Source organism: Bos taurus, chromosome 2 (assembly GCF_002263795.3).
Source record: "Bos taurus isolate L1 Dominette 01449 registration number 42190680 breed Hereford chromosome 2, ARS-UCD2.0, whole genome shotgun sequence".
In the NCBI taxonomy this organism is placed as follows: Eukaryota; Metazoa; Chordata; class Mammalia; order Artiodactyla; family Bovidae; genus Bos; species Bos taurus.
Window position 1 is genome coordinate 106,998,996 of NC_037329.1, and position 27,234 is coordinate 107,026,229.

The 27,234-nt window shown below is 50.3% G+C and overlaps 2 protein-coding genes across 3 annotated transcripts in view; both read right to left on the bottom strand.

The window, feature by feature from the left end:
- Positions 1–2,066: 2,066 nt before the first annotated feature.
- On the bottom strand, positions 2,067–7,929 carry IHH (Indian hedgehog signaling molecule). Its single transcript, NM_001076870.2, has 3 exons — positions 7,806–7,929; positions 5,223–5,484; positions 2,067–3,497 (listed from the first exon to the last, which is right to left on the bottom strand). The coding sequence occupies exons 1-3, from the start codon at positions 7,812–7,814 to the stop codon at positions 2,839–2,841; spliced, it is 930 nt and encodes a 309-aa protein (NP_001070338.2). The 5' UTR covers positions 7,815–7,929; the 3' UTR covers positions 2,067–2,838.
- A 13,776-nt stretch (positions 7,930–21,705) lies between these two features.
- NHEJ1 (non-homologous end joining factor 1) overlaps positions 21,706–27,234 on the bottom strand; it is a 92,200-nt gene continuing 86,671 nt past the window's right edge. For both annotated transcript variants that reach the window (XM_015459118.3, NM_001075393.1), the window contains 3 exon segments: positions 23,879–23,996; positions 22,963–23,081; positions 21,706–22,217 (listed from right to left, as the gene is read on the bottom strand). In XM_015459118.3, coding sequence (XP_015314604.2) covers positions 22,143–22,217; positions 22,963–23,081; positions 23,879–23,996 — 312 coding nt within the window. In that variant the 3' untranslated portion in view covers positions 21,706–22,142.

The following is a 27,234-nucleotide window of genomic DNA, read 5'->3' on the forward strand; positions in this document are numbered from 1 at the left end:
ATTCAGGACTAATTTCCTTTAGGATGGACTGGTTGGATCTCTTTGCAGTCCAAGGGACTCTCAAGAGTCTTCTCCAACACCACAGTTCAAAAGCATTAATCCTTTGGTGCTCAACTTTCTCTATAGTCCAACTCTTACATCCATACATGACTACTGGAAAAACCATAGCTTTGACTAGATGGACCTTTGTTGGCAAAGTAATGTCTTTGCTTTTTAATATGCTGTCTAGGTTGGTCATAACTTTTCTTCCAAGAAGGGAATGGTAAATCACTTCAGTATTCTTGCCTTGAGAACCCCATGAACAGTATGAAAAGGCAAGCCAGACGCCTGGGTTCAAATCCTGCTTCTGTCATTTGCTGCATCATCTTGGGCAAGTTACTTAAGCTTGCTGTACCTCTGTGTTCTCATCTGGAAAATGGTAAGAATATAGTATATACTGGGCTTCCCAGGTGGTGATAGTTGTAAAGAACTCTTCTGCCAGTGCGGGAGACATAACAGATGAGGGTTCAATCCTTGGGTCGGGAAGATCCCCTGGAGGTGGGCATGGCAACTCACTCCAGTATTCCTGCCTGGAGAATCCCATGGACAAAAGATTACTGTATCCCTGGTAGGCTACAGTTCATAGGGTCGCAAAGAGTCAGACATGACTAAAGCTACTTAGCATGCATGCATAATATATACCACATAGGGTTGTTATGAAAATGAAGCGGGTGCTACATGTAAAGCACTTAGAACAATGTTTGGCAATGGTTAGTCTTCACGAAATGATTAGCAGTTGTCATTACAGCCTGTGGGAGCCTCTTCCTCTCAGATGACAGTCTCCAGAGCAATGAAGTTTTCTCTAGAGTATTCCTCCATGGAAGTGGGGATAGTAAGGTAAGAGTCAGGGCAATCATCCCCCCACCACTTTCTGACAGAAATCTCTATCAGAGGCTAGAACCTGCCCAGGGGTGTGCTTTCACAACTAGCTCTCCACAGTCAGCGGAGCCCTAACTTGGTAGCGTATGCCAATTTCTATGGTGTAAATATTCCCACTATGGCCTATTTCAACTGCTTCAGAGTATTCCTGAATATTTAACAATTTTATCGATGGACATGGGAATCTCAGCTGGTCTATAATGAGTACAGAAAAACTTGCTGTGGGATGCAGAGACCAAGAAAAAATGAAGACAGGGGTCATCCTGTTTTGGCAATAAACTGGTGTCCTTCCGACTAAGCAATGTTTCTCAAAGTGTAAGCTATGGACTATCTGCCATATTTGGAGTATTTGTAAAAATAAGTTCCTAGGCCTTGATCTGGATCTTCTTTTTTTTTTTTTTGCTGAGCTGGGTCTTCGTTGTGGCACATGGGCTTTCTCAAGTTTGGTGTGCAGGTTTCTCACCATGGTGGCTTCTCTTGTTGCAGAGCATGGGCTCTAGAAGCTCAGGGTTCAGTAACTGTGGCTCACAGGCTTAGTCACCCTGAGCATCTGGAATCTTCCTGAATTAGGGATCGAACTCATGTCCCCTGCATTGGCAGGCAGAGTCTTAATCTACTGGATCACAAGGGACATCCTGATCTGGATCTGTTAAAGAAGAATCCTAGAAGTGGGACCACAAATCAGGATTCAGGCCCTGAGAAAGACCAGAATCAGCAGGGAAGGCACCTTAACTAGGGCCAGGCAAGGCCTCTGCACGCTGACCCCAAAGTTCGCCTAAACACAGTTAGACCAGAGAAAGAACTGATCTAACAATTCCGTGATAACTTTACTTATCTAGAAACATCTCCTTGTTTCTGAGTAAAGGGGCTTTCCCTACTTATTCTGGTCTTTCTAGGGGCGTGAGTCTCTAACTTTTCACTGTGGATCATGAAGAGATTCTGTAGAATTCACATCTGCCTTGCAGCCCATTCTGAACAGCCCTCTGTTGTGACTTGGCAGACCTACTGGATGAGAAAGGGCCTGCAAAGAGGGTGGGAGCGCTGAAGGTTTTGTCTTTGGAGGAAGGTGCACACAGCCCTGGATGGCCCCACCCACGGTTCTAGGCTAACAGTGTATCAGCCCTACTTGGTGTCCTGGACTCCAGGGCTCTAACAACTTAAATAATTTTTATTACAAAAGGAAGAAAAGACCAAAACATCCCCAAATTTTCCCATGGGCTTCCCCCTCGGTGCCAATAAATAAGGTGGGGGAGACTGACCGGAGGAGGGGGTAGGGGTCATGGTTCAGCAGAAATGGGAATGTATAGCCTGGGCAGAGGCTGGGCAGGACATCCAGCCCACTGCCCCTGTCCTGGGCACTGTGATCACATTGGCTGGAACACACAGCTCTGTGTACTGACAGCAACAGTCTCCGTATGTGTCCCGAGGAGTGTGGCCAGAGAGGAAGGTCATGCCTCAGGATGGCCAGGCTGGCTGCCCTATCCTGCAGCCTGCTCAGTTCTGGGCAGCATTGAGTCCAGCCAGCTCCCTGCCGGCTCCCAGGGAATCTAGCAGCATCAACTGAGGTGCAAGCCCACCCAAGAGGGGCCTAAGATGGATAGAATGGGCCCTCCCCACTGGGGGAGGCAGGAATGAAAAATCGTAGTGAGGGCTGGCTGGGTTGGGACCCACTGGCCTCAAGGATAGAAGGAGAGACCACTCCCCCATCGCCAGCTCAGCTTGCAGCTTTGTCACTACACCAAGATGGGGCTGGGGGACACTGGCATCGTCCAGTACAAGTCTCAATGATGTATCTTTGTGGTGGAGGAGATGGTGGGAACCAGTGTCCCCACTCAGGTCCCTTCCAAGGCCAATGCCCTCCTGGTGGGGAGGCCTTTGGACCCATGTGGGCAGTTCTGGGAGGGCAGTAGAAGGATCCTTTCAGCTCCCTGCCCCGGCCACGCCCAGTGAGTGGAAGCTGCCCTCTTCCAGCAAGAGACGTCCCAGGCGGTAGAGCAGCTGGGGGTACCAGTGCACACCCTCCCCTGGGGTCCAGCTGCCCCACGCCAAGCTGTGAAACAGTCGCAGGGGCCAGAAGGCCAACTGAGCCAGGTGGTGGTCAGCCACAGCCGCAAAGCAAGAGGCCACCACATCCTCCACCACCAGTGTCCCATGCCTCGTTAATGGGGCATAGGCCCCCAGGGCCACGTGCGTGGAGACAGCTGCCACTCTGGCAGGCTGCAAGCCTGGCACCCCAGCCACCAGCACATACTGGCCAGGCTGCACTTGGCTGGCAAACGTGGCTCGGAAGTGGGCAGCTGGCTCAGTGTGATTGTTGGCTGTGAAGAGGAGGTGGGCAGGTGTGAGTGCCAGGCGGCGCGGGGGATCCTGGGTCTCGATGACCTGGAAGGCCCTCAGCCTGTCCGGCTCACGATCGAGGAAAATGAGCACGTCGCTGAAGGTGGGGTTCCCATCCTCCCCCATGGCCAGCACTCGGTCTCCGGGCCTCACAGCTGACAAGGCCACACGTGCCCCGCTCTCCAGGCGCACCTGGGCTCCAGCAGGGAAGCAGCCACCTGTCTTGGCTGCGGCTGAGTGCTCTGTGGGAAGAAGGGACATGAAGGCATTACTGGGTGGAGTTTGGATTCCCAGTCACTGCAGTCCTCCCCAGCACAGCCAGAGGTGCCCCTTGCTCCCAGGCTGCTCCCCCATCACCATGTCATGTTCCCTGCCCACCACTTTCTCTGCAGCTTTGAACCCACCCCCAGCCCGCAGTATGATCTGCCTTCCTCCCTAGTCTAATGCTTTGCTCATGAGAGGAGCATATTGAGGCTCCAAGCCCAGGGAGCATGAGGGAAAGGGTCCTTAGGAAGCCCAGGTGAAGCCCTCCCCCCGCCGCTCCCAATCCTGATAAGACTGAAGCAGTCAGAGAGGCTGAGGGTCAGCTGGGTCAGGAAGTGGCCAGCTGTGACTTGACACCCCAAAGCTGCAGCCTCGAGAAGGTAAGTCACTTCATGCTTCTGGGGTCTGGATGTCCCATTATTTCTCACCCATTTTTCAGATGCTCCCCCCAAATTGTCCTCTTGGACTGACATCCCAAGTTCTATGCCAGAACTGGCCCTTGGCATCTATATACCAATAGAGAGGAAGGCCAGTCAGTGGCGAGAACACAGACTCCTGGGGAAACTCAGAGTGAATGGCCAGGCCAGGGTGTAGCTCAGTGGCCAGGATGAAATCACCATCTTCAGTTCATGTGCTGGGTCCTTGTGTAGGGACAGGACACAATGGCATCAGTGGGTGGGATGCAAGATACTATTTGGGAGTCAGTAGTAATGCAGGGAAGTGACCCCTCTGGGAACTGGCATCGGGCCTGTGTTTGCAAGTGAGGGGTCGATGTGACTTGAAGTAAATATAGTTGACAGGGAAGTGCAGAGGGGAAAGGTCCGGATGGGGTCACCACTGTGAGCCTGGTGGAATGAGGAACAAAAGAGAGCCTGGTCTCAATGTGCCAGGTCTGTGAGTGTGATCGCTGCATGGGGCCAGCATGGAAGGCTGAGCCTGCAGTCAGGGGACCCCGCAGGCAGTCCACACAGGAACCATGTAAAGCATCCATGACCGGGTTCAGTGCACGTGGCAGGGATGCAGACAAGATTCGAGGGAGGGGGCGAGGTTCCAGTGCCTGCCAATTCTGATCAACAAAGCGGCCAATATGGGAAAATCCACTTTATTAAGTCCATTCTGTTTATTCTTGCCCTCACGGCTGTCCTTGCCCCCCAAAGTCCAGCTTCAGGGCCCCGGGGAAGAGGTCGGGGACGCCTACGCCCCTTGAGAGGAGCAGACATAGTGCCTTAAAAGGCCTGACCTGCAGCCAGGCTGTGCGTTCTGAACCTCTGGGCTCCTGGCTCCCAGTCAGTCATGCTGATGTCTGGGCACAGCCTGGCCCCTGGCCCCACCCCCACCTCCCAGTTCTGCACCACTCTGTATGGGGAGGCCGTCTCTCTGTCAGCCTGGCTTTCTCCATCTGGCCAGCTTGCTCTGTCTTGCACCATTTGCAGCAGGCTCTGGACTGTGGACCGCCTGGTCAGCACCCAGCATCGCTGGGACAGGACCCTGTCTCCCTAGGCTCCTGCCATGACACTATTAGGCACGGGTGGAGCAGGTGGTCAAGAGCAGCAGGGGGGAGCGCCGCTGACGTCCTGGTCCCCGAGGTCCCCGCCTCCATCCCTGGGCGGGCCTCTTCACCTTCTTGGCTCCCGCTGGCCCAGCGCCGCCTGCCCACGCCCTGCGGCCCCGGCCCCGGGCCCAGTCCCCCGGCAGCGGCTCACCGGACTTGACGGAGCAATGCACGTGGGCCTTGGACTCGTAATACACCCAGTCGAAGCCGGCCTCCACTGCCAAGCGCGCTAGCAGTCCGTACTTATTGCGGTCGCGGTCCGACGTGGTGATGTCCACCGCGCGGCCTTCGTAATGCAGCGACTCCTCCGAGTGGTGACCGTCCTCGTCCCAGCCCTCGGTCACCCGTAGCTTCACTCCGGGCCACTGGTTCATCACCGAGATGGCCAGCGAGTTCAGGCGGTCCTTGCAGCGCTGCGGGAGGGGAGGGGACAGAGTTGGGGGAGGGGCTGGCCCGTGTGCAGGTGAGCGCGCAGCCCCGCCCCTTACTCTCCTACCGCACTCGCTGGAGCTTGGAAACCGGGGAGGGTACTCTGTCCTTCTCTCTTAGGAACAGAGAACCCTAAAGTGCTTCCTTCCATTCTAGCATCCCCTGACCCCACCGGGATCTGGACCGCGCAGTGGCGCCACAAATCTGGAAGGCGCGTCCATCCGCTCACCCGTGGGGGCCTGTCTCTAAACTCTCTCTCTCTCTTCTTGGAGTTACTGCACCTTTTGAGCGCCGGGCCCTTCTGTCTCACCAGGAGACCAGCGGGGGACCGCCTGCTGCCTGGAAGGTAAACGACGTACCGGAGCTGACTTGCCTGAGGCCGGCCTGCTAGGCGTGCAAGGCTCGAGGTGCCCAGTAGGTGTCACCGTAGCCCCAGGGCTGAGGCCCGCGAAGCGGCCTGGGCGCGGCAGGTGCGGAGCGCCTCGGCAGCCTGGGGGGTGTGTTGGAGGGGAATCCCAAGCCTGCCGGGATTCCTCGGCGCCAAGAGGCATTCCCGCTGGGACCCTCACGATCCCAAACCGGCCACGCCCGCTCCCGGGAAGCGGCAGCCAGGGAACCAGAGCTGGTGATCGGCTAGCGCCTGACCTGGCCAGATGGAGGACCACGTGGCTTGTCTCCCGCTGCGAGGGGTGGGCTCTGGGTTGATAAAGGCCAAGCAGCGTTCTCCCTGTGTCAAGAGCACTCAGTACCCCTGCGCCGCCCCTATCTGGGAAAGGACCCGAGAAACGGAGCGTTTGATCTCGGGGTGCCCACTTCATGCTCCGCCTCCCATGAAGTGGAAGACGAACCGCGCTGCGGGGAGGACGGTAGAGACCATCGTCTGCGCTGGCTCTCTTCGTACCTGGAGCCTGAGGAACCCCGCAGCTGACTGAGGAGAGGAGCCTGGGAAGAGGGGTCCTTCCACAGTCCTTGACTCTGAGGTGCCAGGAGCTGCCAGGTGTGGGCAGCCCACCTCTCAACCTACTCCACCCCTCAGAGCCGAGGGTCCCCACAGACCCTTGGACTCGGTCTCCCAGGAGCCAACAGCGGCTAAAACCCAAGGCCCCGTCGGTCCTCCGAGGCTGCAGTCTAGCTGGGGGCGCTCACTGCCCCCAGAGGGAGCTCCGCGTGCTCCTGGCCGCCAGGCTTCTAGCCACCCACCTATGTCTGTCCCGCGGCCCCTGCTCCCCGCCCCTCTTCCCTCACCCCACCCCTCCCCTACTCGGGTCCAGAGCCCGGGCACGCGCTGTCAATGATTGCCCAGTCCGTGGCCCGGATCCTTATCTGCATTCCTCGGCGCACGGCCCGGCCCAGCCACCAGTCAACCTTCGCCCGACACCGCGGGCCAGCCCCAGCGCCTGGGCGCGTGCTGCGGGCCGTGGTCTAACTGCCCTCCCCAAAGCATCTAGAAAGCAGGCTGCATACGTGCAGTGGAAGCCCACCGAGGAAGGGGACCTAGGTCCCCTTCCCTCGAACTCGGCCTCAAGGAAGAAAGTGTGCTCCCCGCCCCGCCACCCCCACCCTTCCCCCAGGTCCTTGGGTTGAGCGCGCCTCCTGTTCGGAGCACTTAGGACTAGCCGGCACCCCAGCCCCTCTCTTTCAATCTATCCACAGTACCAAACCCAGGGATTCCCCCAAGTTCGGTCCCAGAGCCCGGCTGCCCGGCACCCCTACCCTTCAACTGCAGCTGCGCCGCTCGGCTCTGGGGACAGACACGTGGGCTCCCCTGCAAGATCCCTTCCCTACCTCCGCCTCCTGGCTCTACCATTGCCCGCTGTTCCTTTAACCCAGACCCCGGAGCGGGCCGAGCAGCGAACCGAGAGCGCGCGGGGAGGAAAGGCCAGTGGGACCCTCCACGCCCGGAGCTTCGCCTCTCGGGTTGCCGAATCGCCTCGACATGAAAGGGGCGCAGCCATGCGGAAGGTTAGGCCAGAGGGACTGGTGCATCTTGCAGGCGCGGGAGGCAGTCGGGTAGAGGTACCTCCAGGTGCCGCGTCTGACCTGAGCTGCCAGCACTCCAGGGCCGAAGGGGCCACCGCCAACCCGCTGGGCTGTGGCGCTTGGCAGAGGGGAACTCTTCTCACCGCCTCCAGCGGGCTCGGGGAATGCCAGCACTCCGCCGGGACCCCAGCCGGCCCATCTTGCCGAGAGGGGCAGGTGCCAGGGGGCGTGCCAGCCAGTCAAGGAAAGGTGCCAGGGGGCGGGTAGGGCCGGGCAGGTGGCGGTGCTTCGGCGGCGGCGCCCTGCGAGGGCGGGTCGCGCTCACCTGGGTCATGAGGCGGTCGGCGCCGGTGTTCTCCTCGTCCTTGAAGATGATGTCTGGATTGTAGTTGGGGGTGAGCTCCTTGAAGCGCTCGGAGCTGCGCGCGATCTTGCCTTCATAGCGGCCGCTGGCGCCCAGGGTCTTCTCGGGCACGTTGGGGCTGAACTGCTTATACGCGAGCGGCACGAGCTTGCGCGGCGGCCGCCGGCGGCTGCCCACCACCCGGCCCGGCCCGCAGCCCCGCGCCGCCGGCACCAGCAGCAGCAGCAGCAGCAGGAGCAGGCAGAACCGCAGGCGGGGCCGGAGCCGGGCGGGAGACATGGCCGGGGAGCCCCGAGGAGCGGCGGGCGAGGACGCCTGGTGGGCTGATGGGTGGACGAGTAGACCGGAGCGCTGCGGGGGCTCAGGCGTCCGGGTGGCTCCTGGGGGCTCCAGGTGGGGGCGCCATGGGCTGCGCGGCGCGGCGCACGGCCGGCGGGACTCAGGTGCGGGGCGGGGGCCCGGGGCCCTGGCTGGTGGCGACGCGCTGTCCCCCTCGGCGCCTCGACTCTGAGCTGCCCGGCTCGCCGGCCGCCAATAAATAGGCCGGCCCGTTTGTTTTGGCAACGCGGCGGCGGCGGGGGGCGGCGGGCGGCGGGGCTGCGGGCCGCCGGGCTGGGCTGGGCTGGCCGGGCCGGCCGGCTGGCGGGCCCCGCGGTTAGCACCCCGGCCCCGCGGTCAGGCGGCTGGGGCGGAGCGGGAGCTGCTGCCGTCTGCGGCGCAGCCCGGGGCCGAGTGAGAGGGGAAATGGAAGAGATCCGGGCTCGGGCCCCGCGCAGACCGCACCCTACCCATGTCCCTGCCTCCTGCGCGCTCGACAGCAAACCTGCGGCAAGGGCAGCGCAGCCTCCTCCCCCTCGGGCGGGCGGCCCCGGCACTAGCCAGCCCTCGTTCCGCTCGCTCCTCCGTCGTGCGTCTGCCCGCCCCTGCCCTCTGCGCCCCCCGCACTGCCTGAGTGTGCTCTCCCCGCCCGGACGCGCCCCACCCGGCCTTGGCCTCGCCTCTGGGCTCCCCGCGGCTCCGGGGTGCCCCGCCAGGCGCAAACCTCCAGTACAGGAGCTGCCGCCCCCACGGAGACCGCAACCCACGGCGCGGCCGGACGCGAGGGGTGGGGGACAGTGGCCGGACCGCATAGCCGCCTACGGTGTCCCCTGCGGGGAAGTAAACCCAAAAGGCAGGAGGCCGCTGGTAACCTGGTGCCCCACCCTGGCCCGGGGAGGCGCGCCCTCTCAGCTTGGTGGAGCTGAATTCTGTATCAACCCGGTGCGAAGCTGGGAGTGGGGCATCCAGCCTCATGACGAGTCAGATGGAGGACGAGGTGGACGTGAAAACATTGCTGAAAGGAGCAAAGTGAAGTTGCGGAGGCATAGGCCAAGGTGTAGAGAACAGCATCCTAAATAGTGACATCAACGGAATAAGGAATCCTGACTGGCTGCCGCCGGCACAAGGGAGCTGCTAAATAATTACTCTCTCGGTTCTATTTCACAAATGAAAAAGAACAGAGAATGAGTGATGGCAGCTAGAGATGTAAGCATGGATAGTGTGTGTATCTTAATAGGATATTCAGGAAGGCTGAATGAATTAGGATTCATTCTGTTAAAACGAGAAAAGGCAAGTGTGTTAAAAAACAAACACCACTACAACAAATTACCTGATTTGGTTGCAATATTTTCTACAAATTTAATAGAGATAGAAATAAAAGGGTGAGAAAAGTTTAAAAATTCTCATTTCAAGAATATTAATACTGCTTATGTGTTTGATAAATGGAAGCTTTTAGATATTATTATACAAGCATTCTGCTTGCATTATCTAATTTAAATCTACAATTCCAAATGCGTTAGTATCCTCCCCATTTTACAAATGAAGATTTTGCAGTTCTAAGAAGAAAAGCAACTTGCTCCTGGCAGAAGGATTCAAACCCCAGTCCCACTCCAGCAGGACCTGCACCAGCTGACCCCAGAGCCCCAGTGCCCACCCAGCAGACTGGCTCTCTGGGCAGCACTCACTCACCCAGTTCAGTCTGAGTTTGGGACGTTGGTAGCTTTTCACAGATATACTCACATTTTCTCTTAATCAATTTTGTAAATACAAATTCAGAATCGGAAGGGACTCAAAACAGAATGTTTAATCCAAGCCCTTCGTAATATAGAAGGGGAAACTGAGGCCCACAGGAGGGGTATTTAGGATGGCTCCACCAGGGTGATGGGGGTCGTTTCCTTGGCTTCCCTTGGCTTCCCTTGGCTTGTGCCTCCTCCCCACACCCTGTGCTCGCCCTTCTATTTGCATTCAGATTCCGTGTCACAGATTACTTGCCAGTGACAGGTTACTCTAACATTGCTTCTTTTCTTTGAAAGCCTTCAAAATGCTTTAACATGTGAGTTCCCGGGTTCAAGAACCCAGCCCCCCAATCCTGTTCAGATTTCTGGGGTGCACTACTCAGCCAGGTCGGTACCTTTCCCAATCCAGACAAACAGGGGCTAATCCCATAGGTTTCCATGGTCGCCTATCCTAGATCACCTATCCTGGATCAAACTACATTCAGTTCAGTTCAGTTCAGTTCAGTCGCTCAGTCGTGTCCAACTCTTTGCAACCCCATGAATCGCAGCACGCCAGGCCTCCCTGTCCATCACTAACTCCCGGAGTTCACTCAGACTCACGTCCATCGAGTCAGTGATGCCATCCAGCCATCTCAGCACCACATAAATAATTCCTATGTGACACTGATCAGATCTTACCCAGGGATCTGTATTCAACAGGATCACAGCTTAAGAGAAGAAATGAGAGGAATGGCAGCATTAATAAGTGGTTATAAGGTAGAACCTCTAAGAGAAGCTTAAAGAAACTTTTTCACTTGGAGAAAAGAAGATTGAAACTGAATTTAACAACTCTTCAAGACCATGCATATGGGATAATAAGCAGGATAATGGCCCTAATCTCTAAGGGCAGAAAACATTTAGGAAAGGAGTTGAATTTTCATTAGAGATGAAGGGAGAAAGATCTAATTTAGGGCAAAACTTCTCTTAAAAATTGTTATAAAACACCTGATTCCTAGTACTTATCCACGGGAAATACATAGGAATGCTCATATATGTGTGTACAAGACAGTGGTGGGGCTTAGGGCCACCCCGTTAGGGAATCATCTACCCCGTGCAAGCTAGTATAATAGGCCCAAAAGGACAGAAAATGCAAACAGACAAATAGAAGAGACAGTTGTTGTCCTCAAGGTATTTACTATTCAACCTCAAAGGTAAATCATGAAAATAAAAGGCAATCAAAGCCATGAATGCCACTCATAAACAAGGACAGAATAATGCATTCTAAATTAGATAGGTTAATAGATAAGATGAACTTGATCTAGAAGAATATGGAATTAAGAAACGACTGGTCTAGGGTTAGACCTCTTGGAAGAAATCAGGGTTTTTTTTTTTAATTTAATTAATTAATTTATGGCTATAATGGATCTTTGTTGCTGGCCCAGGCTTTCTCTAGTTGCAGCACTTGGGTTTCTCACTAGTTGCATCTCCAGGGCTCTAGGGCGAAAGGACTCAGTAGTTGTGGCACATGGGCTGAGTTGCCCCTGCAGCATGTGGAATCTTCCCAGACCAGGGATAGAACACACGTCCTCAGCACTAGCAGGTGGATTCTTAACCAGTGGACCACCAGGGAAATCCAGAAATCAGTTTTGAAGGAGAGGAAGGAATGACTGAAAGGAATGAAGAGGACATTCAGGAAAGGGCAGTGGCTCTTGTGATCATGAAGAGCCAAGTTGGATGACCTAGTAAAAGGGGGGGAGCCCGAATATTATCTGATGTGATCTCCTCGCTCAAACCTTATGATGTATACACAACCATCTTCATTTTATGAATGAGGAGCTGAGGTTCAGAGTTTGTGAGGGAGCTGGAAGGGCAGGAGTTGGAATCCAGGCCTGCTTGCATGCATGTGTGCATGCTCAGTCGTGTCCAACTCTTTCCAACCGCATGGGCTGTAGCCCACCAGGCTCCTCTGTCCATGGGATTTTCCACAAGAATGCTGGAGCAGATTGCCATTTTCTCCTCCAGGGGCTCTTCCTGACCCTGGGACCAAACCCATGTCTCCTGCATTGCAGGTAGATTCTTTACTGCTGAGCCATCAGGGAAGACTCCATAATAATCCAGCTTCTTGGTGAGTAATTCTTAAGGCAAGCATGCTGGGCTGTTAACCTCTGTTCAAGTCAATGGTTTTTCTCTCTAAATTCAGGAGACTCTTGTTATCTTCATCTTGGGCTTTTAGGCTTCATACTTCTCTTTGACTAATCATTTCCCCAACTGGTTGGCATCAGCCTGACTCCTATGGTTGATTTTTTGAAGAGGTTAGCAACTCCACCAAATTTCACCCATATGCAGGAAGGAAAGAAGCATGCCTGTCTTTCAAGCTTCTGATCAGGGCAGGACACATTTGGAGATTCAATTAGAGCCACTCAAAACTAACAATGCTATGAATACTGGCCATTGATTAAAAATGGGAATGTCAAGTTACCTTTGCCCTAACAATAAGCTCATTACAAGGCACTTCAGAGAAATTCAAGCTCTAAAGACCTTGCTTTGATGACTTTGACAGGGTAGGAAAAAGTAGCAGAATTAGTTACAAAGAGTATTTTCCCTTCAAGTCAGAGACTAAAGGCTGTGGGAAACTTTTATAAACAGAAAGACCTTTGCAGACAGAAAGACACACATATATAAATATATTTCTGAATATGGATAATAACATGTTTACTGATTAATGAGCTTTATTTCCATCCCAGTGTCTCTATTTGGAAGAAATTAGTTGCTTAAAGAGACTCTTGGAATATACTAGTTCAGTGAATGTTCAGTAAAGGGGGCAGGGTTCTACTCTTAATACTCAAGCAACACTCCTGACACACCTGTCAGCTTTCTGTATTAGTTCACTCACACTCAGCTGTCTCTCTTGGTCAAGATAGCACCCTAGGGATGCCTGACATATAGCCAAGGGTCGATAGCCAAAGAAAGAAAGAAGGTATACAGCCACTTGCATTTTAATAACTTGTATTCTTAGTTTCTGCAAAATGACAAATTCATTCTGTTATGGTTATAGCTAACAAAATGGTATTTAACTCCCACTCTCACCTTATGACTGGGTTTCCTTGATGGGCTCAGAGGTAAAGAATCTGCCTGCAATGAAAGAAACTCCAGAAGATTCGGGTTTGATCCCTGGGTTGGAAAGATTCCCCAGGAGGAAGATGGTGGAGGAAATGGCAACCCACTCCAATTTTCTTGCTTGGGGAATTTCATGGACAGAGGGTCCTGGTGGGCTAGAGTCCATGGGGTCACAAAAGAGTCAGACACATCTGAGCATACACACATATGCGTACTTTTATTTAGTACACATTCAGTACTCATTTTCCAATTTCCTCGCCTTGGTTGCCCCAAACAAAAATGATTACATTCATTGATATCCACAGATTTATAAAACCACTTCAAGATACTGCTGATGTGGAGGTGGGGGTGTGTGTGTGGGGGGGATGGGTGAGTGTGATAATCCTTCATATATTGACTCAACAAGTGTTTCTGAGAACCTACTAAATGCCAGACACTGTGTCAAGTACTCAAGATGTGAGAAAAAAAAAAAAAGATTCCTGTCCTTATGGAGCTTTATTCTAGTTGGGAGGCACCAGGGGGACAAAAATAAATACAGAAATGAACAAAATATGACTATATATAAAATAAACAAACAACAAGGTCCTATTGCATAGCACCAGGAACTATATTAAATATCTTGTAATAACCTATAGTGGAAAAGAATATGAAAAAAATCACTTTTCTGTACACCAGAAACGAACACAACATTATAAGCCAATTATACCTCAATAAAAATAAATAAATAAAAGTTAAAAAAATATATATAATGTGTTAGAAAGGAATAAGGACTATGAACACAAAACCTGAAACAGGGTGAAAGGTTGCGAATACAGCCAGCCTGTGGGCAGCCATCCAAGGTCAGGAGGCAGGTGACACTGTTAAGCAGGGTAGTCAGTGGAGGACTCATTGAAAAGGTGTGATTTAAGCCCAGACCTGAAGGGGGTGAGGATTTCAAGCAGATACCTAAGGGAAGAGAATTTCTGGCAGAGAGAAATGCAAAGAACTAAAGCCCTCAGGTGTTTGCATATTAGAGAAATAACAAGGAGACCAGTATGATCAAAGATGAAGCAAGCTGGTGAATTCCCCAGTGGTACAATATTTAGGACTCAGCGCTGTCACTGCTGAGGACTTGAGTTCCATCCTGGTCAAGGAACTAAGATCCCATAAGCTATGTGGCATGCTGTACCTCCCCGCCCCCAAAAAAAGAAGCAAGGGGGCAATGGAGTGAATAAGGTTGACTTTCTGATCACAAGGGTGTTTTTCAAACATTTTACGAAGCTCAGAGTGAAGATAACTGACCCTTTAAAAGAATTTATGTCATGTAACTATAGACACAAGATAATTAAGTAAAAGGAGTGATAAAACAGGATTTATCCATAAATTTAAAAAATTTTAAAAAGAGAAACATAGTCATGGCTGTTACTTTCTACCACACACTCTTGAAAAACTTTGGCGGGAAAAAAACTGTGCTTTAAATATCATCTTTGGCCTGCAGACTTCTTGAGAGCAGAAGATAAGTCTTTGTGGCAAAATACAGCACATAGCGTAGTACCCCCATTGCTGACAGTGCTGGTGAATGAGCATTCAAATATATGTGAGTTAATACACATCTAAGTATTCCTGTTTCTCGTTGAATATGGGTTTTTGTATCTCATTCCCAACACAGTTCCAACAAACCCATGCCATGCCTTTGAATTCCTTTGCAGTGATCTGGAATGTTCCTGTTGGACTTTCTCATTTTGCAATTCAAGTCTCTGTGCAGTATAACCACCTTGGTTCCTTACATATCCCTTCCTGGCCAGGAGTACAGCATTCTTTAGAGATTCCACGGGGGCTCTTTCTTCACATTGAATTCTTCCCACTAGTTACCCAAGCTTCTTAATGGTTGAAATGTTTTCTGTCATATTTAAATGATTTTGATATCAGTTTCATACCTGCTTCCATTCCATTTGATGACTACCATGAAGGTATTTTTGAGATTCCTACCCAGAAGCATACACATCTTTTAGATTCTCAGTCCCAGGAGGTATTTTCCAGATGTCTTTCTGGTGGGAAACTCAGCTCCCACCTGTTGTCCCTGCTTTAAAATGGCTTTGATAAATGACCTACAGGAGCCATGCTTGTCCCTGAATCATCACATAGCACCCCAGGTGGGAAAAATCAAGCTTCTCTGCTGTTGCTCCATCCCTGCCCTATGTGAAGAGACTGCACGCTCCGTCGCTTCAGTGGTGTCCAACTCTTTGCAACCCTATGGACTATAGCCTGCCAGGCTCCTCTGTCCATGGGATTCTCCAGGCAATGATACAAGATGGGTTGCCATGCCCTCCTCCAGGGGATTTTCCCAACCCAGGGATTGAACCCATGTCTTCTGCATTGCAGGCAGATTCTTTACCCACCTGGGAAGCCTATATGAAGAAATTAAGTACAGGCACAGTTCTGCTATTTCATTCTTCAAGTCCTAAGAACATATGTACATTTTGACCGTTCAACAGTCTGCGGTGTGGAACTGGGGCCTCACTCTACTTCACTGGTGACACCTCCGAAAGCAGCGTGGTGGCACCTTGTGCCCAGTGCATCCTGGGTGCATGAGAGCCAAGTACCAACTCAAAGTTGGCCACTTCACAAGCTGGGTGTCCTAGAACCTACAAGAGGAACGTCCTCTGCCTTGTCCTGAACGTAGCACCATGTTCATTTGTGCCCTTTAGCACAGCCAGACATTGCATCTTTTTCTTTTTTTCAAAATGCCATTGTACAGCTCACCTATTTCCTGTCTTGCTATTCTAATTATATAAATTACCCTGCCACAGTTAACTCATACTTATTAAAGAGCTACATAATGGACATTACTACTACTAGAAAACCACTCAAGTTGGGATATCAGTACCACCTTCATACACCACCACAGTATAACTTATATTGCTCTTTTATCAGGTTACTAATGAAACAGAAATGTTTATTACCAGCTCTCTCTCCCCCAACCAGTGCCTTTCTATTCCCTATATGCGACCTACGACCAACTGGCATTTCTTTGTGCCCTGGAAGCGCCAGGCAGCAGTAACAGATGAAATCGGCAGTCTTTTCTTCTCATCTGGCAGGAGTCTTTTTTCTGTCTTGAGTAAAGGCTCTCTTTACCACCCAGGATTCCTAGCAGTACTGTTCTTAACCCCAGAACACACATCCAGACCCTGCTGGGGGGTGGGGGGTTTCCCCACAAGTAGAAACTCATTTCACCACCCCCTCCTCACTCTTCAAGGCCTGGAGGTGGGGCAGCAGGGAGGCAGGATGGAGTGCCAGTCAAGAGGATTACCCTTCCCCTACTCCATCCTCTCTTCTCCTGTCACCCATTTCTGACCGGCTGTCGATCCTATCAGGGGTCCATAAAGCCAGGAGGACTCTGGCCCAGGAGAGGGAGGTAGGGGTTAGGCAAACAGGCCAGGGAGGCAGCTGGTTGAAATTTAACCACAATATTCTTGGTCTCTATTGTTTTGAGTGAGGCCCAATATTTCCACAGCAGGATTATGGGATCTGATTAACCACGTTAGACAACAATGCTGAGCTGGGATGGGCTTCCCCTTCCAGCTGCCAATATGAAAAAGTAAATACAACACCCAGGTTTCCGAAGGGACTCCCAGCAGCCCCCCAGACCTTACTCCCCAGTTCTGACCCCAAAGTGAGGTGGGGGGTAGGAAGAGTGTGACACTGCATACTCCCCTAAACCCTGGCCCCCAGCCCAGCAGGACGAGTAACCTGGCACAGTATGCCCAGGTGAGTCAATGGCTGTGCGCTCCCCACACCCTGCAGTTCTTCCAGCGCTTCTTCCGGGTTCCCCTAGGCTGGCCCAGATTCTCAGGAACCCATGAGAGTTAGGTGCTGAGAGGCTAGCACTCACGCAGAGGGTCCAGAAGTGTAGAAAGCACACAAAATCAGTTGGATTCCAGGACAGAGAGACTGAGAGCAGGTAGGATTCCACAGCTAAGAGGCTGAGCCTTTTCTAGAATGTTTTGGTGCTACCTCATGACTTCCCAAGAGACAGGGTAGAAAAGAGACCTCAGAATTGAGGGAAAGCGTTGAGGCCACCATAAACAAAGTCTCAGGAGACAGTATTCCTTGATGGGTCTGGGCGGGGAGACAGAGGATACTACTTCACACCCTCCCCTCTCTGAATGTTTCCCCTCAGGGTGGGATCTTCTGAAGCTCTGTCCAAGAGAACCTGGAAGAAAGTTAGAGCATTAAGAAGCCCTTGACAAGAATACCTGTGGCAACTCATAGGAGGGCACAGCAGCTGGGGAAAACCCTCCCTCCACAATGTGGGCTCCCTTAATCTGGCATTTCTCTGCATCTAAGTGCCTAGCAGAATCCACTACAATTCTACAAGTCCCTGCATTTACTCATGTTGGTAACAGGGACTAGGAAGCAAAGGTCTTGAGCTCTGAGTCTGGTGGCTTCCTTGTAGAAAGTCACTTGCTCCTTTTGAACTATTTCTTCTTCAGGAAAATTAAAAGACAGAAAAATACTTCTGGGTAGAGCTCAGAAAAGCATATCATGATTGCATGAAAACCCAGTTAACAAAAAGCGGCACCCTTTAGTAGTGTAATACCAGCACAGTGCTATTTTTTGAGTTAGCATTAAAAACTGACCCTGTTCTCAAACTGATACTCTTGAGTATAACCCAGTGTAAGGATGGAAACAAAAAGCCCATAGGAAATGTGTATATAAATGCCGATTATGTTAATAGCACAGTGAGGAGGTGGCAAGAACAGATAAAATGAGCGTACCACGTCACGAGGAAGGTTAATTAAGAGGATTTTAGGTTTCCCCAATACTCTGTGGAGCAAATCCCCTTAGCTTTGTAAATAGGAGGAAATGAAGGACAGAATAATTGAGAAGAAGGAAATGCCCCTGATGACAATGTCAAGTGTTAGTTGCTCAGTCATGTCCAACTCATTGTGATCCCATGGACTGTAGCCCGCCAGGGTCCTCTACCCATGGGATTCTCCAGGCAAGAATACTGTCAAGAACGAGACCAAATCTAGGTGGCACGGCCTTTCCCATTCCCATTCCCACCACCTCTGTAGAGAATGAGACCCAGGCTCCTGCTTATCTCCCAGCCGACCAGGGAGGAGGAGGTCAGGAGGTTTATGTGAACAGGAAGGCAAGAAAAGGGAGTTCAAATGGACCACAGGACAAAATTTAAAAAGCATTGTGCTGAATGTTCAGGAGACTTGAGCATCTCTTCCTCCCCCAAGTGCTCCTTGAAGGTGAACCACATCAGACCTGTGGAAGGATACAGTCCAAGAGGAACAGATTCTTTCCAGTCCAGAGTACAGGAGCTCAGATCTCACTCTCTGCCACCTTACACCCTAGGGACTCTGGGATTCAGTGGGCAGAGACTAGAAGCTCCTTCCTTCCTTTTCCCTAACTTTACTACCCTATGGAGACCCTTCTTTGATTTGGAGGTCCACCTTATACCCTAGGGACTCCGGGATTCAGTGGGCAGAGACTAGAAGCTCCTACTTCCCTTTTCCCTAACTTTACTACCCTTTGGAGACCCTCTTTGATCTGGAGGTCCACCTTACACTCTAGGGACTCTGGGATTCAGTGGGCAGAGACTAGAAGCTCCTTCCTCCCTTTTCCCTAACTTTACTACCCTTTGGAGACCCTCTTTGATCTGGAGGTTGGTTGAACGGTGACAGAACAGAGAATGACCCTCGTGGGGTTTTCCGGGTTCTGGCTTGGGCTCTGCCTTTGGGGGGCTGCTGGGGAAGCCCTCAGTGAAGCCGGAGGGGAGGAGGTGCTGCCCAGCTGCAGTGCTAAGGGATGAAGATTTGTCTTCCAGCAAAGAGCTGGTCTGCCTGGGCTGACTGTGGGGGAGGGGTGAACCACCAGCAAGGCCAAGAAGGCCTTGCAGCCTAGGTGGCGCTATTTCTCTACTTTTTAGCTCAAGTTCCTGCAGGAACTTCCTCGAGGTCTCTAGTCCTGCTCCTGGTTTGCTGGCTTGCTGCTGTAAACCACCTTATATTATTTTTTTTTCTAAAAATACTCCAAAGCAATTGAAAGAGTCCCTTCTCCCACCAGCCAGCCCTGGCCCCAGCCCCGGCCCCGGGGAGCGGGCGGGTAGGCGGGGAGGTGGGCCACTGCTTTATTAAACACAGGGAAAACTAATATTTACGGAATAAAATTTATGGAGCAGCCACGAGAATTCGACCCTTTTATGTGCATGCGGAGTGGGGGTTGGGCCAGGCTGGGGGCCTCAGGGAGGGGCCCAAGCCAGGGGGCAGGGCTGGAATACAGCCTGGCTAGGCCAATTTGTCAAGGCAGGGGTTTCCCTGGAGTTGCCCTGGGATGAAAGATTTTCAAACACCACCCCTTGCTTTGGGGGGCAAGGGCTTCAGGGCAAGAATGCCCGAGGCAGAGCCGCGGGGAGCAATGTTTCTCCTAAGGATGTGCCTTTGGGCAATAGTCCCATGGGGGCAGCAAGCTTTGGGGATACAAAGGGCAGTGGGCAGGGAAGTCATTAGGCATATTCTCATTTAACCTTTTTAAAAAGTTACACATTCTTTTGAGAATATGAAAAAAAAAATGCTCTTAGGATTTTATTTATAATTTTAGGGGATTCACAAGCCCCTGATCCCCACTCTGATTAAAAAATGCCTTCTCTTGAGACTGTGCTTTTAGGGCAGAGGGATTACCTAGCGTGAAGAACCCTTATTTTCTTCCAGTTTGCTGGGGAAGTCTCTCCATTTTCCATGTGGTCTCATACCTTGAAATCTGTCTATCTATACTATGCCAAGGGAAACTAAACAACACAGTGAGTCATCTGATAGATTGTTTTTACATAGTTCCCTATGTACTTCAATGACAGTCACCACCAGGGCACAGACGGGGGCACTGGCCTAGAGGTAAAGAAACTTATCAGCAGCAACTGGGAATGACCATGGTGGAGCTCTCAGACTCTGCCAGCAGGTGAAGGCCTGGGGTAAGTCCTGGAGTCTGCCAAGGCTCCTCTCTTGAAGAGCTAATATGCTTAGTCGCTCAGTCAGGTCCACTCTTTGCAGTCCCATGGACTGTGGCCTGCCAGTCACCTCTGTCCATGGGATTTTTTTTTCCCCCCCAGGCAATAATACTGGAGTGGGTTGCCATTTCCTACTCTAAGGGATCCTCCCAACCGAGGAATCGAACCTGCGTCTTCTGCCATGCAGGCAGATTCTTTACCACTGAGCCATTGGGAAAGCCCTGAAGAGCTAACTGGGAGTGGTAAGAATATCCTCTTAAAAACAGGCAGGGTCATGGGAAAAGAATGGTCACAGCTGAAGACAGAAAAGAATGACTTTACATCCTTCCTGGAAAATGTTTTCAGTGAGGTATATAATAATGCAGTTCAGAACTCAGCAGTCTGGGCTCAAATTCTGGCTGCTACTTATTAGCTGTGTGACCTCTCATAGGGGAGTTTCCCAGGTGGCACAAATTCAAAAGAACCCACCTGCCAATGCAGGAGAAAAGAGAGACGCAGGTTGGATCCCTGGGTTGGGAAGATCCCCTGGAGAAGGAAATAGCAACCCACTCCAGTATTCTTGCCTGGGAACTTATGGACAGAGGAGCCTGGCAGGCCACAGTCTATGCGGTCACAAGAGTCAGACACACACACTAAACCACCACTGCCACTTAGCAGAGTGGCTGGTACTCATGAACTGCTCAGTAGCTGGTAACTGTTTGTTGCTGTTATTATAATCATCATTACTTTCTTATTACTTGGATGGTCCTCTTCCTCCCAAGACTTGACCTGGGGACAGAAACTCCAGTGCTATGTGCTTCTCTCTCAGTGCCAAGAGAGACCATGTGACTGAGGAGCCTTTGACCATCATAAGCAAATAAACCAGAAAAGGCCTCTGTGGGTTCTGCCCCGACCCCTTCCTCTACCTAACAGCTCCCAGTGAACGCCTGAGTTCTACTCTCCTTCCTGTCTCTCCAAGGTAAAGATTCAGATGGTATTACCCATAGAGGAAAACCTAGTAGAAGGCCAAGGAGCTTTACGAATGCTGGTCTGTTAAATCCTTTTTTTGGCTGAGCCATGCAGCTTGTGGAATCTTAGTTCCCTGACCAGGGATTGAACCTGGGGTTGTGGCAGTAAAAGCACGTAGTCCTAACCACTGAACCACCAGGGAAGTTCCAAATTTTGCTAGATTTGTCCAAAAAATTGACCTTATAACTGAGAAAGTCTATTTCATACAGGCTTTATATCTTTTCCTGCTAAGCACTATTCATTCCATAAGTCAATTCTGTTGGTCCCAGAGAACTGTGGCCATTTCCTATTCCCACTCATCTTATCTTTTCTAGTTCTTCTATTTACTCTGCCATCTGAAGTGAAGGATGGGAGAGCAAAATTCTTTTTTCTCCCACTCCAGGAAACTAACTTGGCCCTAGGGCTCACAGTTCTTTGTCATTTCAATCCCATGTTGTGCTGTAACCTGTTGTCTATGCCTCAGAAACAGATTAAAAAATACCCCATATCAAGCTGGACCAAGAAGCACAGAAGCCATAGGGCACAAGACTATGGAAAGAGGTTTCAAGATCAGTGCTCCCCAATGGAGGCTTAGCACAAGCCACAGAAGAGAAGCATAAAAAGAATCCTGAAGGATTGGACAAGGGCCTTGACTTCATCCAGAGACATCAGTGGGCTGGGATCCAGTAATGGGTTGGTTATATGTTCCACAGGTAAGCAATCTCAAAAGCAGGAGTGTGAGCGCTTTTTATTCTGTGCTAGAGAAAACAGTGTCTCTGAGGAGCATCTGGGAGTAGCTAAGGACTCTAGACAGGCAAGACTTCCTTAGTATGTTGTGCCTTTTTGCTGACCTGCCCCATATACCTAAAATCCATGGTAGATCCTAAGTCTAGAGAACCTTCCCTGAAAGAAAGGAGGGTGTAGGATTCCCAGAAACTGTCTTCCACTCAGACAAGGAAGGCCAGTGCCCAATGGATTGGAGCCAGGATTCCCTTGTTAACAGTAGCCATGCCTGTCAACATGAGCTTCAGTTATCTGACCCTTACGGTGGAGTCTCTGACTGTATAACTCTGTGTCAAAGATGCTGCCGCCACAAGGCGCTCCTTCCAAGGTAACACTAGGAAACTACTCTCCGAGTCCATCCTCAGCAGTTGAGATGGTGACAAGTTAACTGAAAAGCCCCCTTAGCTTCTTCCTCTTGACTTTCAACAGCTGAGGTTTCTGCATAGGGCCTGAAGAGACCTAGAAAAAAAAAGGAATCCAAGTTAATAGCGGTTTTGAACAGTTGCACTTAAGTTAGGAAAAGAATTTCCTTGCTCCCATGGCTCTGGCTAAGAAGGGGGTTTTGATGTCCATGTCAGGCTGTGAATGCGATGGAAGTCTATGAATGAGAGGCACACCGCATCCCTTTTCCCCTAGGGAAAAACTTTATAGACCATCACTGGAAGTGCAATAAGGCTGAAAGGGTGCCAAGGTCCATCATTCAGAAGAACTGCAGAGAGACGACAGCAAGGGAACATGGAAAAGACCATGACTCTCCATCTAGAAATCCACAATCCACAATTTGGACGCCAGGTCACAAATATCCCCCCATGTTGGGTTAAGGCAGGGTCAACTAGGTGACAATTCCAGGGACCACCAGCTTGGGAGCTATGGATGCAGATTCTCCCAACTCTTTTTTTTTTTTTTTTTATTCGTTTATCTGGCCGTGCAAGGTCTTAGTTGCGGCACATGGGGTCTTCAGTCTTCACTGCGGCACAGAGGATCTTTAGCTGCAGCCTGTGGAATCTTTTAGTTACAGTGAGTGGGGTCTTCAGTTGCAGCATGCAAACTCTCAGCCGCAGCATGTAGATCTAGTTATCTGATCAGGGATCTAACCTGGGCCCCCTGCATTAGGAGTGAGAAGTCTTAGCCACTGGCCCACCAGGAAATTCCCCAGACACTCTCAACTCCTGAAATGCTATCTAGGAAGCTGCTCATGACTTACTGTGGGCTCTGTCTCAGGTCCGGGGAGGGATGGTGTTGAGGAGACGGGCTCTTCTAGCTGGTTCAAACGTTGGTTATCAGTTCCCTGTGAGAAAGCACTGCTTGAGGTGTGGGGATCTCCTGAAACCAGAAAGATCAAAGGAAGATAGTGCTAAATGCCTTCTTCTTACCAGGAAGGCATTAGCATTTACAAAGCATTCTGATAAAGGCCTGGCCTTGGTTGTTGTGGTTGTTTAGTCACTAAGTCATGTCTAACTCTTTGCAACCCCGTGGACTGTAGCATCCCAGGCCCTTCTGTCCAAGCCTTGGTACTAGAATGTAAACAGACACAAATTCACTTCCAATTAACTTTTGGAAAGCTGTTTCTACTGTGAATATTCCCCAGGCCAATTGTAACCATGTAGGACAAGAGTCTCTGTGACTCAAAACAGCTAACTGTTCTCCGTATTGCCTGTCACATCTCAGGTAAGGGGATTAACTTTTTTTCCTGGTTCTCTAATTCTCCATTGGGTGGCATCACTGATTCAATGGGCATGAACTTGGGCAAACTCCAGGAGATGGTGAGGGACAGGGAAGCCCGGTGTGCTGCAGTCCATGACGTTGCGTGTGAAGAGTTGGACACAACTTGGTGACTGAACAACAACAAAATTCTCCTAGGCATGTAGACTAGTCCTAATAAAACTTTCTATAGTGATAGAATGAATACTTGTGATCTGTGTTGTTCAACCTGGTAGCCACTGGTCATATGTGGCTACTGAGCACCTGAAATGTACAAATGAGATGAGCTTTTCATTTTATTTAATTTTTATTTATTTAAATGTAAATGGTCACTATTGCCTAGAGCTACCATAATGGACAGCACAAACCTAGACCCTAAATCTAACCCCAGGGAGACCAACACCTCTAGAGCTACGTACCAGTGTCATGATGCTTCTGTCCCACCTGGATCGCTTGTCTGGTAACTGCCATATACATACTCTGCAGATTTGCGATGAAGGGTCTTCCATCACCAACACTGCATGCCTCTGGTAGTTTCTACAGGGGAGAGGAGATGCTATCATGGGTTACATGGGATTGCTAGGGAAAAACTCAATATCCCACTGGCATTAACCCCAAAAGAGTTTATATACAAAAGTTAGATCCAATATGGGGCTTCCCTAGTGGCTCAGTTCAGTTCAGTCACTCAGTCCTGTCTGACTCTTTGTAACCCCAGGGCCTGCAGCACGCCAGGCTTCCCTGTCCATCACCAACTCCCGGAGCTTGCTCAAACTCATGTCCATCAAATTGGTGATGCCATCCAACCATCTCATCCTCTGTCGTCCCCTTCTCCTTCTGCCTTCAATCTTTCCCAGCATCAGGGTCTTTGCTAATAAGTAAGTTCTTCGAATCAGGTAGCCAAAGTATTGGAGTTTCAGCATCAGCATCAGTCCTTTCAATGAACATTCAGGACTGATTTCCTTTAGGATTGACTGGTTTGATCCCCTTGCAGTCCAAGGGACTCTCAAGAGTCTTCTCCAACACCACAGTTCAAAAGCATCAATTCTTCGGTGCTCAGCTTTCTTTATAGTCCGACTTTCACATCCACACATGACTACTGGAAAAACCATAGCTTTGACTAGATGGAAATTGTCAGCAAAGCAATATCTCTGCTTTTTAATATGCTATCTAGGTTGGTTATAGCTCAGATGGTAAAGCTATGGCTTAGATGGTAAAGAATCCTCCTGCAATGCAGGAGACCAGAATTCGATCCCTGGGTCAGGAAGACCCCCTGGAGAAGGGAATGGTTACCCACTCTTCTATTCTTGCCTGCAGAATTCCACAGACAGAGGAACTTGGTGGGCTACAGTCCATGGGGTTGCGAAGAGTCGGAAATGACTGAACAACTAACACACTAGATCCAATACAGACATACATAGCCAAACCCGTTGGGACTGATATAAAGACCTCTTGGGAGGTCGTCTCTTCTGAAAGGCAACTCCAAACGAATATTTTTGTTTCTCTCAATACTTACATCTGTTATGCCTCCCCATGAATACCTCATAGGTTTGTAGGTTCTCGCCTCCAAAAGGATAACCTTTTAGAGAACGTTCTTAGAAAATCACACTCTTTAAATTATCCCTGAGTTGTAGGTTACTATATTATTTATTTATCTGGCTGCATCTGGTCTTAGTTGTCATGTGGGATCTCCCATTGTAGTGCATGGACTCTCTAGTTGTGGCGCATACCGGCTCAGCAATTGCAGTGCACAGCCTTAACTGCTGCATGCCATGTAAGATCTTAGTTCCCTGACCAGGGATGGAACCCCCATCCTCTGCATTGCAAGGAAGATTGTTAATCACTGGACCACCAAGGAAGTTCCCAGACTACTATTTTAATCAAATTTACTCTGAAACTTCTACACTGGAGAGAAAAAAGAATGAAATCAAGGAAAAGGGAAAGAGAGCAAAATGGAAATGACAGACTGAAAGACAGGAATAAATGATGGATAATGATGTTCAGTCAAAGGAGGTGGGAGAAACAAAGTTTACAAAGTTGGGAGGCTTGCCTGCCATTTTACATTACTTATGCAATCCCATTGTGCTTTACTATAATCAGTGAACTCACCATAGGGGTGATATTCTCCCCCCAGGGAGGAGCAAATTTGCTTTTGGTGGGAGGGATAAAAACATCGTACTCTTTTCATGTAATTGCACAGATACACAAACAGTACATGAACAGAGTTCTGGTATACCCACGGTATTACCATTCTCTTAGGGGAGATAATTAGGGGGAAATGTCTTAAAAGGTTCCTCTGGAAGTTGATGATGAAAAAAAGTTGAGAAACCCTGCCATAATCACACCATATTTATCTGTTTCCTTCACTATGGAAGGAACTCTGAGTTTACATTCACAGCAAAATGTTTTGCCTAGTTCAAGTTTCATACACTTGGCTGAACTGAATTTAAGTAATGGCTGAAAACTGAAGAAAGTACAATCAAAATGAGATGAAAGAGTATGGTGTCCAGTGGACCTAAACCTGGCTGTACTTTAGGATCTGGGAAAAGGCCCAGAGCCACTTCATCTGTCCTTGTGCATGCAGATTGTCACGGTTCCCAGTCAGGTGAGCAGGTCTCAAAGGAAAGCCATGCCAGCAGCTCACATGGGAATAAACCCGAGAATCTTGGATTGCCCACATCTCACATCGAGGGCACTTCTGTTGTGCTATAAAAGCATGCATTTCTGCAAACCCACGGTGGGAGAAGGATGGAAGAGAGAGTGGGAGAAGCAGTGAAGTAGTTGCTGAACCATGGTCAAGATTACACAGCTCTTTCCCCCAAGCATGGTGGTAGCTGAAAAACTGGTTGATTCCAGGAAAGATTTCTACTCCATAGATTTCTATTCCAACCCAACCTGCAAAACACTGTGTCAGTCTTGACCTTTCACTGGAAACCACAGACAGTGAATCAGGAGCTGCATGCAGACTCTGCTTCCAGCAGCAATCACACTCAGAGTGTAATGTCCTCTTCAGCAGCATTCCCTAAGGAATGAACTGAAATAGGTCATGGACCTCTGCCTCACCTCATTTTCGTTCCTAAGTTCAGCTCTCCAACCCCCAAGCCATCTGCTCCAGCAGAAATCCTCTATCCCATGGCCAGAGAGCCCTGACAGCAGAGAGACAAACAGGTGTTCTCTGTCCTCACATCTCATGTCTCTGGGATGTCCCTTCATGCTGCGCAGGAAGCATGGCCTCTCTTAGAGTCACCCACACATGGCTGGGTGGGCACTGTGCTGTCTGTACAAAAAAGCCAGCCGGAATCTAGGTAGTCCATGGGGGCATCTTCTCCTGCCCTTTCTACAGAACTAAACAGACTCATACAATTTCCAGAGTGACCTTTAACCAGTGCATGTATTTAGTCTCAAAAGAAAGGGCAAGAAATAAAAGGCCATTCAAGCTATTGCTGTCCTGGAACTAAGTCCAAATCCAGAACCTGTATCTTAGCCCTTCCTCCAACCTTCCCCTTCTCAGAGAGATCTGATCCTGCAGCTTCTGCCAAAGGTCATCCCATCTGAGTATCCCTTCTCAGAAAAGCACTAGGAAGAGAACACATATTTACTATGTGCTAGACACTGTTCTAGGGCTTCCCTGGTGGCTCAGCTGGTCAAGAATCTGTCTGTAACGCAGGAGACCCTGGTTCAATCCCTGGGTTGGGAAGATCCCCTGGAGAAGGATATGGCAACCCACTCCAGTTTTCTTGCCTGGAGAATCCCTACAGACAGAGGAGCCTGGCGGGCT